Genomic DNA, 17,009 nt, shown 5'->3' with positions numbered 1-17,009 from the left:
TTTGAGTTCTTTTAACAGGTACAGAATTGTGCCCTGGGAGGTCTGTCAAGCTAAAACAATGAGTTTAGTATCATTGTTATAATGGGCCTTTCTCTTCTAGAAGGTATGTACCAATTCTCATTGGCAAAATGTTGCTTATTAATGGTCATCTCCATTTCTGATGGGTAAGTGGCAAAGTAATACTTTTCTTTAAAAGATTGAGAGAAAAAGAAATGGTGTGTTGGGATATCTTTTAATGGTTTACTGAAGTATAACATATGTAAAGAAAGTGAAGAGCTCAGTGAATTTTCCCAAAATGAACACAGATAACCACCTTCCAGAGCCAGAAACAAAATGTTACCAAAACTCAGTTTCTCCCCAAAAACAGAACAAGGAGGCAGGAAAATCAATAAACATGCCAAGTTCTGAGCAAACTTAGCATAACTGACATGTAGAAAACACTACACCCAGGGTGCCTGGCGGGCTCAGTCGGAGGATCTTGATCTCGGGCTCATGAGTTCAAGCCCCAGACTGAGTGTGGAACCTCCTTCAAAGTCAAACAAAAACCAAAAGCCAAAAGACAACACTACGCTCGGCAACTGGAGAACACGCATTCTTTTCGATTGCACATGTAATGAAAAGCAGCGAGAAACCAGACAACAGATTAAAAAATTTCTACTTAGAACCGGTCTCCATAAAAAAGAACCAAATGGAACCCTCGCAGTGCAAATGAGACGCGTAAAACTGAAAAACAAACGTCATTAAGTGGGTTGCAAGTAGTGTTGGCTACTTTCCCCACCTTTTCCTCGATTATCTTGGTCACATTAGTCACAGCTGGCTTCGAGTCCACTAACTCCGATGCCAGGATCACCTGTGGCTCTTCTATTGCCTGATTTTTGTCTTGGGTTCAGCTCACTGAGTTCTAAAACTCAGCGTTTAGAGCCTGCTTATGCTCTGCAGTTTCTACTGCTGGCCGTCCTGAACTGTAATCTTTGTCTCCGAAGGCTGCTGAAGTCCTGCACTTGCTTTTTCAGATCTCCACTGAAGTGTTTAATCTCACAGAACAATTCTCCACAGGGAGCAAATATAAGGAAGAAGTCAATGGGAATTTGAGAACTGAAAAATGCAGCACTGGGAATAAAAACACTGGATGGGCTCAGCAGCTCAAAGAGGACAGGAAAAGAGTCAGTGGCCTTGAAGACGCATCAACGGAAGTTATTCGCTCTGAATAACAAAGTGTAAGGAAAGAAAAAAAAAAAAAGGAACAAAACCTCATGGACCAGTGGGGCAAGATCAAAAGATCTAACATCTGGGACCGAAGACCCAGAAGTAGAAGAGCGAACACATACTTAAATAATGGCTCAAACCTTCGCAAATTTGGGAAATGATACACGTTTACAGATTCGGAAAGCTCAGCAAATCCAAAACAGATAAATTTGAAGTAAATTATGCCTAAACACATCAAAAGCAAACTGCTGAAAACAAAGCATAAGAGGAAAGACATCTTCACAGTAACCAGAGGAAAGCAACATTACACACAGAACGATAATCCAAAAGAGAGCTAATATTTTATCAGATGCTATGGAGACCAGACGCATCTTTTTTTTTTTTAATTTTTTTTTTCTTTTTCAACGTTTTTATTTATTTTTGGGACAGAGAGAGACAGAGCATGAACGGGGGAGGGGCGGAGAGAGAGGGAGACACAGAATCGGAAACGGGCTCCAGGCTCTGAGCCATCAGCCCATAGCCTGACTCGGGGCTCGAACTCCCGGACCGCGAGATCGTGACCTGGCTGAAGTCGGACGCTTAACCGACTGCGCCACCCAGGCGCCCCCAGAACGCATCTTTAAAGCACAGTAAGAGAAAGGTTGTCAACCCCAAATGCCATATCCAGTGAAAATGGCCTTCAGGGGCAAAGGCAAAAAACAATATGTTTCAGGTAAGGGAAAGCTAAGAAAATATGTCACAAAATACCTGCCCCCCCCCCCCCCCCAGAACAACCAAAGCCAGTTCTTCAGGCCAAAGGGAAAAAAAACAGCACAGGGAAGTTCAGACACTTAGCAATGAATGAAGAGTACTAGAACTGGTAAAAAAATAAGAAAGTAAACACAGGAGTTTACGCTCTTAAATTCTTCAAAGATACAGATCACAACTTAAAGCAAACATTATTACACTGACTCGTGGGGCTTTCAATACAAATATAATTCACGTAACAACTGTAACATAAAGGGCAGAGAGCTCTGTATCATCGTTGAATGAATTAGTACGCTATTAACACTTAGTAGACCTTAAAGGGTTAAGTGTATCGTAACCTCTCGATGAAACCACCAAAAAACAATTCAAAAAAAAAAAAAAAAAGAAAGAAAGAAAAGAGAGAGACAGAGAGAGAAAGAAAGGGGAAGGAGAGACAAAACACCAACCACTAAGGTAAGAATGAAACAGAAGTTATCACCATGGATCGTATATATATATTAAAAGAATAATATAAGAGTATAAACAACTTTATGGGAACAAATTTGACAGCTCAGATAACAGAATTCTGGGTATGGGAAGCAAATTATCAAGTTTACAAAAGAAGAAATAAAAAACCTGAACAGCGTTGTATCTATTAGTAGTTGAATCAATCACCAAAATTCTTTTCAAAATTAAAACTCTGGGCCTTGATAATTTCACTAGTGAATTCTATCAAACACTCAAGGAAAAATTAAAACCAATTTTATACCAACTCCATCAGAAAACAGAGGAATTAAGAGGAAATGGTAATACTACACATTTCATTTTATAAGGCCCACAACTGTAATATGAAACTTAAAAGTCCCAAAAATGACAAAAAAGGAAATTATAGACCAATTTCACTGTGAATAGAGATGCAAAAGTCCCTTTAAAAACTAGCCAAGTGGGGCGCCTGGGTGGCGCAATCGGTTGAGCATCCGACTTCGGCCAGGTCACGATCTCGCGGTCCGGGAGTTCGAGCCCCGCGTCGGGCTCTGGGCTGATGGCTCGGAGCCTGGAGCCTGTTTCCGATTCTGTGTCTCCCTCTCTCTCTGCCCCTCCCCCGTTCATGCTCTGTCTCTCTCTGTCCCAAAAATGGATAAACGTTGGAAAAAAAAAATTAAAAATAAATAAATAAATAAATAAATAAATAAATAAATAAATAAATAAAATAAAAACTAGCCAAGAATCCAACAATAGAGAAAAGGATAATATATCATCATCAAGTAGAGTTTATCCCCAAAATACAAGATTGATTTAGCATTTAAAAACCCAAGGTAATTTGGGGTGCCTGGTTGGACCAGTTGGCTGAGCATCCGACTTCAGCTCAGGCCATGATCTCTTGGTTCATGAGTTCGAGCCCCGCATCAGGCTCACCGCATGTCAGCGCAGAGCCTGCTTTGGATCCTCTGTCCCCCTCTCCCGCTGCCCCTCCCCCACTCGTGCTTTTTCACTTAAAAATAAACATTTTAAAAAAATAACAATAACTAAAAATAAAAAAAAATACAGTGGCTTAACAGGATGAAGAGTAAGCAAACATCATTTCTATATATGAAGAAAGAACATCTGACAAAATTCAATAATTCATAAAAACCCTCAGCGGACTAGATATAGGAGGCAACTTCGGCAATTTGATAAAGGGCACCCACATAAAACCTCTTGGTAACATCATGCCGAATGGTTAAAGATAGAGCTATTTCCCCCTAAAATCTGTAAAATGACAAGGGTGACTGCTCCTGTCACTTTTATTCAATTGGAAGTGTTTCGTTATACTGCAGGTCCTAGACTTTGCAACCAGACGTAAGAAATAAAAGGCATAAACACTGAATAGAAAGAAGTAATCTTGTTGTACCTAAAGAGGATATAATGGCTCATGTAGAAAACCCTATTAAATCGAAAAAACAACTCTAGAACAAATACAAGGTGAATATATAAAAATCAATAGTAATTGACAGCAGTGAAATTCTAGGAAGTAAGATTAAAAATTGTAATTCCATTTATAGTAATGCCAAAAACCATAATATTCCCAGAAATAAATTGAACATAAGACCTCCTTTAACTCTACACTTAACACTACCAAAATTACATGGAAAAAAGTAAAGATTAAATAAATGGAGTGGGAGACAATGTTCAGAGATCAGAAAATTCATTGTTAGGATAATTAACACAATTCTAACAAAAATTCCAGCGGGCTTAAAAAAAAAAAAAATTCCAGCGGGCTTTTTATGTAAATGGATAAACTGATTCTAAACTTTATATCAAAATGCAAAGGGCCTAGATTGGTCAAAGCAATTAAAAAAGAACAAAGTTGAAAAACTTAACCTACCTTATTTCGAAAATTACTATCATGTCACAGTGATAAAGACAGTTTGGAATTGCCAAAAAGATAAATGTGTAAATCAGTGGAACAGAATAGGGAGTCAAGAAATAAACACATACGTATATGGACATTTTTTTTTTAAGATGCTAAGGCAATTCAATAAGGAAGTTTTCGATGAATAGTGGCTAGAATAATTGAATATTCAGATGGGAAAAATCATATAAAACTAATTGAAGTGGACCACAGACCTAACTGTAAAACCTACAACTAAAATTTCCAAAAGAAAACACAACAAAAAGTCTTTGTAATTTTGGGGTAGACAATGGATTCTTGGAACAAACAAGCATAAACAATAAGAGAAAAAAATGGTAAGTGGAACCTCATCAAGATTTAAAACTGCTCTTCAAAATAAAATAATCTTTCACCATTAAATAAGTGAAAGATAAGCCACAGACTCAAAGAAAACATTCATAAAATGTATATCTGACAAAGGAGTAGTACTGAGCGTATAAAGAACTCTTGCATCTCAATAAGATGACGACAACCACCCATTTAAATATCTGAAAACAGGGGCGCCTGAGTGGCTCAGTCGGTTGGGCATCCGACTTTTGGTTTCAGCTCAAGTCATGATCTCTCAGTTGTGGGATCAAGCCCCACATCCAGCTCTGCACTGTCAGCGCAGTGGATTCTCCCTTGGAATTCTCCCTCCCTCTCTCTCTGCCCCTTCCGTTTGCATGGGCATGTGCTCTCTCAAAATGAATACGTAAACTGAAAAAATCTGAAAACAGTCTTCATCAAATAAGCGATAAGGATGGGCAATAAACAGAGAGATGTTCAACATCACTAGACATCAGGGATATACAATTTGAAATCACAATGAGACACGATTATAACCCGTCCTATCGAGCTGAGAGGATATGGGGTAATTGAGGCTCTCCACCACAGCCGATGGGGACGTAAAATGGTACAGCAACCCTGTAAAACTGTGTTTTGTTTTTTTTTTTTAAATTAAGCAAGCCCTACCATCCAATCCAGCCATTCCATTCTTAGGTATTTCTGCAAAAGAAGACTTCTTCGTAGGCCCACCCAGAGACGTCTTCATAAATGGTCACAGCAGCTTTATTTCTAATATCCCCAAACTAGAAGTAACCCAAGTACTCATAAGAGGTGGATAAACACGGGGCGCCTGGGTATGTCAGTCAGGTCAGCATCCGATCCTTAATTTCAGCTCAGGTCATAATCTCATGGTTCGTGAGATCAAGACCTGTGTTGGGTTCCGCACTGACAACATGGAGCCTGTTTGGGATTCTGTCTCTCTCCCTCTCTCTCTCTCTCTCTCTCTCTCTCTCTGCCCCTCCCCTGCTCACACGCTCGCTCCCTCTCTCTCTCTCTCAAAAGAAATAAACATTTCTTTTTAAAAGGGGTTTCTTTAAAGTCGGTTAAGCGTCCGACTTCAGCCAGGTCACGATCTCGCGGTCCGTGAGTTCGAGCCCCGCGTCAGGCTCTGGGCTGATGGCTCAGAGCCTGGAGCCTGTTTCCGATTCTGTGTCTCCCTCTCTCTCTGCCCCTCCCCCGTTCATGCTCTGTCTCTCTCTCTGTCGCAAAAATAAATAAACGTTGAAAAAAAAATTTAAAAAAAAAAGGGGTTTCTAATTTAAAATAAAAAGAGGTGGATAAACAAACTGTGGTAGGTCTGGAATGTGGACTACTACTCAGAGATAAACAGGAAGGAACGACTGAGAACATACAGCAGCGCGGATAAATGTCAAAACAATTATGCTGGTAAAAAGAGGCAGGAACAGAAAACATTATATGTAAACAAACTTCTATAAATTCTAACTGCTAGCTATTTATAGATAGAAACTAGATGAATGGTTTTGGGGAGCTGAGTAGAACGTATGGATTTCCAAGGGGCCCGGGGAAGCGCCTGAGGGAATGGAAATGGCTGGCATTTTGATTGTGGTGATGTTTTCATCAAACTGTACCCTTTCAATATATCCAGTTAATTGTACGCCAATCATACTTCAATAAAGTAGTTGATTTTTAAAGGTTCTCAGATGTAGTTTTCGTTCTAGTTCACAACAGAGATTTCAAAAAATCAGGAAATTATTTATTGGGTTGCATAACAAAGCACAGCTAACACTGGTCAGAAAGAAGTGTGTGTGTGCCAACGTGCAAACAACGTACCATTTCCATAAGTAGTAGTTCTTCTCTTTCTTTCTCTTGATCCAACAAATCTTTTTCATAAAACTTTTTCTGAAACTAAGTTTAAAATGAAGTTACGAAACACTACGATGAGTTCCTGCCAATTTTTATATTCTTTGAGCATAAGGTAAAGCCTGGGCTTACCGCATCCATAGACATTTCCATCCTGTCCAGCTCTAACACGGTCTAAAAGCAAAGTTGTGAAAAATTATTCGACAGTAATTAAATTAAGCCAAACAATCGTCTCTCCAAAAGACTCCTTTTCCAGAGGGAGGTTCAAAGAGGAGACTTCTCCATTCTATGGGAAGGCTACATTAGAAAACCTCTCAGATTCTTCCCAATTTTACATGGTACTTTTCGCCAACCTCCTAATGCCAGGCTCCATTTACGCTGCTTGTAAAAGACTTTAACCTTAAAGAGAGCAAGTCTAGAGGGACACGTTGGACACTAAACACACACAAATTAGCGAACTTCTAATAACCCCAGGGCCACTCTTCTCTGAATCTTCAGAAATACAAGATAATTTTTGAATTTTTTAAAAGAACTTCTAGCTAAATATACATGAAGCAAACTCTCGTTTGGGTTAAAATCCTTAGTTCCTTTCCATAGAAATGTTTGATCATTATGACATTCTAACCATTAAGGAAGACTTCGCCCTGAAAGTATTTCTCAATTTAGCATTTCTCTTTCAGAACCCATTAGTCTGAAACAAATCATTTTAATCAAACAGCGGTCCAGCTGACCCAGCATTCTGACTCTGACAGAGGACTGTACTTCTATGATGGTCCAGATAAAAGTCTATTTATACACACTCATGCCCAAAGCCAGTGTTGCACACAGAATATTTATTTGAAGATTTTTACGCCGAAATTCAGGAAGATATTGTAATTTATGCCATGAAATTATGCCTTTTAAATAAAATTGCTTCCCACCTTAAAAACTGACTAGCATAAGCCATGCCATTTTTATCCCGAAGCTTTGTAGAAGAAGCTTCCTCGGTGGTTCCCTTTCCAAGCCCTCAGTTTGATAAGCATTACACTATAGAATTTTCATGGGATTGACTGACTTCCTCATGTAACACACACTTACAGTAAGCTCTAGTCTTGTAGATTAGTAATCCATTAATTCAATCATTTTTGTGCCTATTATGGGGTTAGTTTATCTTTTGAGTTAATAAATTCTGCCAAGAAAGTCACTCATGCTCTTATGTTTATTATCGTGAAAGTTAACTCTGTTGCCTAAACTTCTGTAATTAAATGGTAAGGACAGAAATATCTGCTAGAAACAAATACATATAATACATACATACACGTATATACGTATACTATATATAACATGCTTTTAGATTTAGGCGCGTGTCCAGACCCTGGGTATTTCTGGTTAGTTTAGCTGGCAAAAGAGGAACTCACACTTCAGTAAAACAAGAGTATACTAATTAATACTAAATTATCAAATCACTGTATTAAAAAGTTCCTCATGTGACATCTGGCAATGATCTCTAAGAAAAAAAACGGAAAAAAAAAAATAAAGGATTCTTTTTTTCCCCTCACCATCAATGCTAAGTTAAAAGGCATTAATAAATTAATTCCTCTCAGTATAAAGAAATGCTAAGAAACTATGTATCCTGAAGTTCACACTCCGACTGAGAGTAACCACTTAAATTTGACTTAATCTTACAAAAATATGAGTTACACGTTCAGCAAAAAGTTTTGAAAGACTACAAAGTATTTTCAGGCATGACTTCACTAACCCCAGATTTTTGCTGTTTGCATTTTGTAACATCAGCAAACAATCCATGTGAGCCCATGCTGAAAACAAAAGAAACAAACAAACCCATAAGACATGATGTCACATTCCTGAAAAAAGAATGCACTCGGGGTAAGAGATCCATATTCCAGCCCCGGCTCAGCCACTTGCTAATATGATCCCAAGCAGACATTTACTATCTCTAGGCCTAGAGTTTCTGCAAAATCAAACAGACCTTGACGGCCCTTCCAGGGCTAAATTTCTATGAAGTGTGACTTTCCCAGTTGGATTATAATCACTTATAAATCAAGTCTGGTGGATGAAGTATTCATTATTAGTTGAACAGTATTTATTAAGCACCTCGAATGGGCCAAGCGCTCTCATGGTGCTTATATTACTAGTAATACAAGCTGAATGTCTAACTGCCCCATGAAAGGAACTTTACCAGCTGTAGCACACATCGGCCAAGTCCGTTACCAACACTACTCTGGCAACGCTATGTTACCATATTGCTATCGTGTCAAGCTAAAACACGGAAGCTGTGATGGACACTGTCTTCACGCGAGAAACGCCCCTGGTGCGGCAAGAGCGATACTTACTCTTTTTACAATAGCCAGAACATCTTTATCTTTTTCTTGACAGAGGAGTTTCCTCACACACATTTCTAACTGCTGAAGCAGATGCTTATCTGCAGGGATCTTCAGAGTAGATTTCACTTTGGGCAACAAGTAGCAAAGTTTCATTCTGTAATAAATTAAACAGTACTTACTTTTGAATGAGTTCAATAACTAAGAATAACAGTAACGCGCGAAATGGAAAGAAAATTCAAACTTCGGAGAGCCTGGGAATTTAGCCCGTAGCAGATACTCATGGGGTGGCTGTTAGGAGTCAAGCATTCGTTATTCTGGGTGCTGAAACACACAGTGAAAAAGACCAACCAAATTCTTTGCTCTCCTGGAGCTCACCCTGTAGTATGGGGTAAGGAAGAAAGAATAAGGAAACAAAGTATCTGTCAGAGAGCGGTAAGTGCCATGGACAAAACTAAAGAAGGAAAAGAAAAGGGAGAATCAGAGGAGGGGCGTTAGTTTTTTGTTTTTTGTTTTTTTTGTATTTTTTTTTCTTCAACGTTTATTGATTTTGGGGACAGAGAGAGACAGAGCATGAACGGGGGAGGGGCAGAGAGAGAGGGAGACACAGAATCGGAAACAGGCTCCAGGCTCTGAGCCATCAGCCCAGAGCCCGACGCGGGGCTCGAACTCCCGGACCGCGAGATCGTGACCTGGCTGAAGTCGGACGCCTAACCGACTGCGCCACCCAGGCGCCCCAAGGGGCATTAGTTTTAAAAGACGAGGTCATAGAGAGTTTCAGCGAAGGTTTCGCTGAAGAGATAATATTTCATCAAAGGCTTATTAAAGAAAATTAGGAAGTAACGTGAACATCCAGAGAAGAGCACGATGGACAGGAGCCTGCCGTATGTGCAAATGACCTATAGGGGGAGCCTGACTTGGGTGTTACCCCAAATTGGCCAATTGACCCAAACTGGCAAAGAGGCTATAGTGGGTAGAGCTGAGCAAAGGTGAGATCATCAGGAGACCTCAAAGTGGCAACAGGAGGCCAGCTCGTGCAGGGCCTTGGAGGCCACTGCTCGAAGACTAGCTTTCACTTTGAACACCGTAAGAAGCCATGGAGGGTTTTACACAGAGGAGGGAAGTGATGGGGCTTAACATGATGGAAGGATCACCTGACTGCTGGTTTGAGAGCAGACCGTAGAGGGTCGAGGACAGAAGGGAAACAACAGAGGAGGCTCTAGCAGTCATCCAGGCAGGAGACGGAGGCCGCCTGAACCAGAGTGGTAGCGGTCAGGCAGCGAGAAGTGTTTGGATTCAACGTATTTTGCGAGCAGCAGTGTGTGCTGAGGAATTGTGGTGGGGTGGCAGGAAGGAGGTAAGGTTTTGATCCAAGCAGGTGGCAAGAGGAGATGGTTATATGCATGGATGGAGAAGACCTCAGAAGAAGCAAGGGCAGGCGTGGGTGCGGGACACGGCGGGGATTTACTTTCGGGCAGGCCGAGTCTGAGGCGCTTGTTGGACAAGCCACGGAAATGCTAAGTGGGCAGCTAGCTCAACGCGTCTCCTGTACAGGAAGGACACCCGCGCTGGAGACATACAGTCAGGAATCTTCAGCACACAGATGACATGCAAGCCAGGAGACTGGAGAGCTCACCAAGGCCATTGAGTGCAGTCTGAGAAGAAAAGGCAAAAGGACAGAGCCTAGGCGCCATCCCAGTCTACACCGCGCGGATAAGGCAGCAACACACAGACGGAAGAACGCCAGAGAGGTGAGAGGCAATCCAGGGCAGCACAGAAAACCTTGCCGGGAAGAGGCAGTGCAGAAAGTGTTCTGCTTTGCTAAGCTACTAGCCTAGTGCTCTGCCGGGGCTGCTTTCACAGAGCGATGCCAGGCAGTTGCCTACGTTTGGGCTGCTGTATTCATTCATTCCTCTGAGTGCTCTCCAGATACTATCGTTTTTACTTCTACGCCAAGCCCGAGACAACCAAGTCCCATTCCTAGAGTTTCTAGGCCGACCTGTCGGCTGAGCCCGCAGTCGAGGATTCTCCACATACAAAAAGTTTGCTTTCTATTCAGGCGAAAAGGCGAAGGAGGCTCTTCCTCTAGAATATTCAGCTCCATTCATAGCAATAATGGTCTCGAACTCATTTGAGCTCACCACGGATCCTGGTGATGCTTTCTCTCAGTTAAGGGGCCCCAGTTACCCCAAAGAGAAACATTTGCATTTCTGGCAAAGGGGAAGGCTCCGTTGAATACCAACGGTCTTTCCAGCCTCCACATTGTCTAGGCTCCGTGAATGCAAGTTTTAAACATTGACGTAAGGAAAAACAAAAACAATCAACAGTCTATGCACACTTCATTCTTCATAACTCAAGGCAAGTCTCGAAAACATACATTCAACAAAAGCTACAGAAGTAGTGATTTAACTCTGAGAATCCTGGGTCCGTGAGATTATAAAGATTTTATGATTAGGTATCACACGCCCTTCCTGGTAAGCTAAATTCTTCATGTACATTATCTCAGGTATTTATCCCTTGGAACCCCCTATGAATTAGGTGCTAAGGAAATCCATGTGCAGAGAGATTATGTAACTTGCCCAAAGACACACAGGTAGTATAGAGCTGGAAATCAGCTCAGGCAGTGTGGCTCCAGAAACCCCTGCCCTAAGTGCACGATCCCACTACTCTTGCCTGTGATGGCTTTCGTTCCATCTACACATCTCTGCAGAGCTGGGCAAATGCTTTCATCTCCAAAAGCCAATTAGTATATGTATTAGTATTGCTGGACCCGTTTGTTTGACTGGCGGTTACCCAGGCAGAAGAGTGGAAACCAAAACAAATTGCTATGCAATGATCTCTTACCCCCAAAATAACCAAAATTCACAGAGCAATGTTCAATTAATCTTCATTTGGTTTTTGAATTGACAGGTTGCTTTCTCTTAGGGTCAACTCTATGCTTTCAGTCTCATTGACCTGGGTTAGAGATGATTTCATTTCCTTTCAGGTTTGTGTTTTTGTTTTAAAGTTTTTTTATTTATTTGAGAAAGAGCAAGAGAGAGAGCAGGAGAGGAGCAGAGAGAGGGAGAGACAAAATCCGAAGCAGGCTCCTCGTGAGCACAGAGCACGACGCAAGGCTCAAACTCGTGAACCGTGACATCACGACCTGAGCCAAGATCAAGAGTCAGGGGGCGCCTGGATGGCTCAGTCAGTTAAATGTCCAACTTCGGCTCAGGTCATGATCTCGCGGTTTGTGAGTTTGAGCCCCATGTCAGGCTCTGTGCTGACAGCGTGGTGTCTGGAGCCTGCTTAGAATTCTGTGTCTCCCTGGGGAGCCTGGGTGGCTCAGTCGGTTAAGCATCCGACTTCGGCTCAGGTCATGATCTCGCAGTCCATGAGTTCGAGCCCTGCGTCGGGCTCTGTGCTGACAGCTCAGAGCCTGGAACCTGCTTCACATTCTGGGTCTCCCTCTTTCTCTCTGCCCCTCCCCCACTCACACTCTGTCTCTCTCTCTCTCCCAAGAATAAAAACATTAAAGAATGTTTAAAAAAGAGAGAGAGAGAGAGAGAGAGAGAGAGAGATGCTTAACTGACTGAGCCACCCAGGTGCCCCTCGTTGCCGTTCAAATAATTTTTGTCGGGGCGCCTGGGTGGCACAGTCGGTTGAGCGTCCGACTTCAGCCAGGTCACGGTCTCGCGGTCCGTGAGTTCGAGCCCCGCGTCGGGCTCTGGGCTGATGGCTCAGAGCCTGGAGCCTGCTTCGGATTCTGTGTCTCCCTCTCTCTCTGCCCCTCTCCCATTCATGCTCTGTCTCTCTCTGTCCCAAAAATAAATAAACATTGAAAAAAAAATAATAATTTTTGTCAACTGCTTGATAAGTAAGTGACAATTCATCACAGTGGGAGCTGCTTTTCTAGGGCCACGACTTCGATTTGCAACACGTTTGCAAGTTAGATTCTTTAGTTACTTAGCCCAGATAAGATGCGCAAAATAGTGAAGCCAATGCAGTGGCATTTTCTGTATTTCCTTACACTAAAAATATAAAACAAAAACCAATCTCTTGATTGTCTCTAAAAATGGACAGATCTTTGCCCAAGCCAACTTGGAATTATTTTTTCCTTAGTCTTAGAAGAGCCATAAATTATGAATATCTGCTCAAATCCTGATGCCAATGTGTGTATCCAAGTGGCAGGAGAAGGCTGCCAGGCTGGCTTTGACTACTGCTCTCTCAACCCAATAAACAAAAGACCTGAGACAGCGTGAAAAGCTTCCAAGTCTTACTGAGGCTCATCAACTAAGACTCCTAGGAATTTCAAAATAAGTATACATTATTTACTTGTTTTCTGATTGACTATGAAAAAGATTTTGCATGTTCTTTACAGTTGGTAAGTAGATAAATTATAGTAGATAAATTTAAACATACAATTTTTTCAAGTATTTCCTTGGACTGGTAGCATACCTCACATTTGCCACTGGATCGTGTGTCAGTTCAATAGCGGGTAGAAAGAAGTATTTACAGAAAAATGATTTGGAGAAGATCTCTATAATAAATTCACAGGTATCCAAAAATCGAAGTCTATTCCAATAGCTTTTGCCTTGGCCCAGTTCTAGAAATGACAACAAAAAAGATAAGTTTAATCTTTCCTACATGAAATTATATGTGACAAAATTAGACACGCAAAAACCTGTGACAAGTTTTTTTATAGCCACAATGTGCTTAGCAAATACAAGAGATAAGAGGAAAAAAATCATATATACTAAAGATCTGCGGACTCCCCAAAATAAGGACATCTCAAAACATCTCAAAAACCAGAAAAAAATGTATTAAATATTGCATTCTATTCCATAAGCATTTATTAAGTACTAAATAACTATATCTACTATTTTTTGATCACCCATTACGTGCTAAGTACTCTATACGTATTATCACATTTAATCCCGAAAAACAATCCAATGGGGGAAGTATAGATTTATCCTCCTGAGAGGAGGTTCAGAGGTTAAAGTCACAGAGCTGGTAGGCGTAGTGCTGGAATGCAAATGGAAGTCTGTGTAACTTCGAACTCTGAACTTATATTTGACCAATCAAATTAGTTGTTTTCTTCATTTCCATAGAAATGCTCTGAAGTGGTTAAAGTCCTATGTAACACCGTTTTACTGACAATAATTCAGGTACACATTTAAAGGATTGTTTTCTCCCTTATTCCACAAGTGTTCAAAAGCAAAATTCTTAATATTTAAAGCCAAGCGGAATCTCCTTTCAAAATAAAACTGATGCTAAATGTGAGGTCGTACCCCTGAAAAATGAAAATTAAATTAAAACAGAGTCAAAAAGAGAAAGTTTAAAGTATACGGAGCATAATTTTTCTTAGATGGAATTTGATACACTCTTAATTTTTTGAAAAATGGTGATCCAACTTAAAACGGTGAAGTCCAATAACCAGAAAATACCATTACCTACTACCTACGCTGGATAACAGAGTTCAATAAAAGCATTAAGACACTATGGTCAAAACAAGTATACGATAATTAAAAATTTACTAAGTATATATAAGTATGTGACACTCTTTCTAGAATTAACACATTAACTAAAGGTTTCTGTCTCGATTTAGCCCTTAGCAAATTAAAAAAAAAACCTTGCATTTGTTAACTGATTTCATTTTTTAAAACATTATGAACTACATAAGGCTTACCAGATTCATAGTCATGTATGCATCAACTCTATTCAAGGGAACTAAAAAAAATCCTCGCATTCTGCTAATATTTAATATAAAAACATAAAATGCTACATTCATGGAGACTCAACTTGTATTTTAGTTCCAAATGCTATTTCATCAGGGTAGAAACTGGACTTTCACCATAAAGTAACATTACTTTCATTTTTCAAGTGTAGAAACTCACTAAAGAAGACCCAGAGTAATTATGACTTTCGTTCATCGCAGAATAATCCTCTTAAAGATTTCTAAAACAACCCCCAAAAATTAACCGAGAAAACTCAAATACAAACACACTCCAGATACTTACCGACATCAGCCTAACTATTCATGGCAAAATGATACATGCAGTAAGTCAGAACTAACTAAGGCCACTTTGCTTACTTTCCGTTTTTCAAAATGACAGGCAATGATTACTTACGTTCAATTAATTTTTGAATGACCTCATGTCTCTGTTCTTGTTTACGATTATAACGTAGAAAAATGCATAGCGTTCGTGAAGCTGCCTTTTGGACAGGTAAGACATTCTTAAAGAAATAAGAAAGACAATTAAACCAATATAATAATACACTTTGGCTCCACAAATCAATTTTCGATTGCGGCTAAAAGTAAGGGCAGCGTTGGGGCGCCTGGGTGGCTCAGTCGGTTAAGCGTCCGACTTCAGCTCAGGTCACGATCTTGCGGTTCGTGGGTTCAAGCCCCACAAGCCCCACATCGGGCGCTGTGCTCACAGCTCGGAGCCTGGAGCCTGCTTTGGATTCTGTGTCTCCCTCTCTCTCTGCCCCTGCCCCCTCGTACTCTGTCTCTCTCTCAAAAATAAACATTAAAAAAAAAAAAAAAACAAAACTAAGAACAGTGTGGTCCACCTCTCAAATCACTGTGGAAGTGCCCTCATAATTTAATGTCAATACCACTCAGGCATATCAACTAATGTATCATATTACAAAGTTAATTCTGTTTGGCACAGTTTCTAAATCATCCAAATCTGATTTATAGGATGACTCTCATTTCTTTGCCACTTCATCTTAAGTGACATTCTCCCCAAATACATCTCGGCCACCCATTCTCTTAGCCATTCCCTGGACCTTGTCACTCATTTATTCAGCAAATGCTTGCAAGAACATACCCTGTGTCAGATACATCATCAAAAATGTGCCACTTCTGGGGCGCCTGGGTGGCGCAGTCGGTTAAGCGTCCGACTTCAGCCAGGTCACGATCTCGCGGTCCGGGAGTTCGAGCCCCGCGTCAGGCTCTGGGCTGATGGCTCGGAGCCTGGAGCCTGTTTCCGATTCTGTGTCTCCCTCTCTCTCTGCCCCTCCCCCGTTCATGCTCTGTCTCTCTCTGTCCCCCAAAAAATAAATAAACATTGAAAAAAAAAATTAAAAAAAAAATGTGCCACTTCTAAAATATAAATTTAGAGATCCCATGATCAGATATACTTTGCGATCCTTCTGGCTTGCTTCTGACTCTTCGAACTCAATGTCATCACTGAGATCCCTGGTCCACACCACAGATGAAACTTAGAATCAAAGGGACACCACGTCCATAACTCTTACTCATGTTCTATACTCCTCTGTCCTTTGAATTTGTCACACCGCTGGGCAGAATTCATTAATTTTAAATGAATTCAATCATCTGTCTTTACTGGGTTTGGGTTCCAACTACGTATTAGAGAAAAATCTCTCAACCAGATCTATTATGCCCAGTATAAAATTCACATACACCATCTTGGCTTACGTATCAATACTATAATATTTAAATATTAAAGATTCAGACTATTACAGTGGGGATCCTTGAAATTCAAGTAGAATAAAACCACACACTGCTGCCTTTCTGTATCTTTAAATATTTTTCACAACAAAAGTAGGGGGAAAAAAGCTTATGTCATTGCTCAAAACCTTCCAAAGACTTCCCCTGTTTCAGAGAATACAACCTAGATTCCACATCATGGCCCTCAAAGTGTGCTGTGCTGTGGACCCAGCCACCCCTCTACCTCACCCCTCAAGCCTCTGCATGAAGCACACTTGATCAGAGAGGACTTTTTCTTGACCGCTATCTCCACAACAGATCCTACTACCCTCGGTCACGTTCCTCGCCCTCTACCCTGCTTTCCCGGTCTTCACTATACTTTTCGTCCCTGACATACTATATACGTATGTTTGTTTACCGCCTGTCTCCAACAGAATCTAAGGCTCTGTGATAATAAGTTCCTTATCTCTTTTGTTTGCTGCTGTATCTTGGTACCCAGAATAGTGCCTGGCACATAGTAAGCTCTCAATTAATTTTGCTGAAGGAATGAATACTATGACCATTAGTATGGAATTAAAAATACAAATTCTTTCTTTTCTCCAGAGAATACTGACACAGAATAACGTGTCCTCTTTGATCATGGAAAACGTGCTATGATAATCACGTATCTCCTTTTAAGTGTGGAGTTACTGTCTTGTAAAAGAAAATAGTAAAACGAATCTCTCAGGCTTCCAAGTAGTTT

At 40.7% G+C, this 17,009-nt stretch overlaps 1 protein-coding gene across 1 annotated transcript in view; it reads right to left on the bottom strand.

Annotated features, from left to right (window-relative positions):
• The window catches only part of PPP4R4 (protein phosphatase 4 regulatory subunit 4), a 104,009-nt gene that overhangs the window by 11,107 nt on the left and 75,893 nt on the right, over positions 1 to 17,009 (bottom strand). The window contains exons 15-19 of the mRNA XM_011283478.4: positions 14,940 to 15,045; positions 13,267 to 13,414; positions 8,842 to 8,986; positions 6,641 to 6,682; positions 6,479 to 6,553 (exon numbers count right to left, since the gene is read on the bottom strand). Of these exons, the coding sequence (XP_011281780.3) occupies positions 6,479 to 6,553; positions 6,641 to 6,682; positions 8,842 to 8,986; positions 13,267 to 13,414; positions 14,940 to 15,045 (516 nt within the window). The remainder of the gene's footprint in view (positions 1 to 6,478; positions 6,554 to 6,640; positions 6,683 to 8,841; positions 8,987 to 13,266; positions 13,415 to 14,939; positions 15,046 to 17,009) is intronic.

Source organism: Felis catus, chromosome B3, assembly GCF_018350175.1.
Source record: "Felis catus isolate Fca126 chromosome B3, F.catus_Fca126_mat1.0, whole genome shotgun sequence".
Taxonomy (NCBI): domain Eukaryota; kingdom Metazoa; phylum Chordata; class Mammalia; order Carnivora; family Felidae; genus Felis; species Felis catus.
This window is presented reverse-complemented; position numbering and strand designations above follow the sequence as displayed.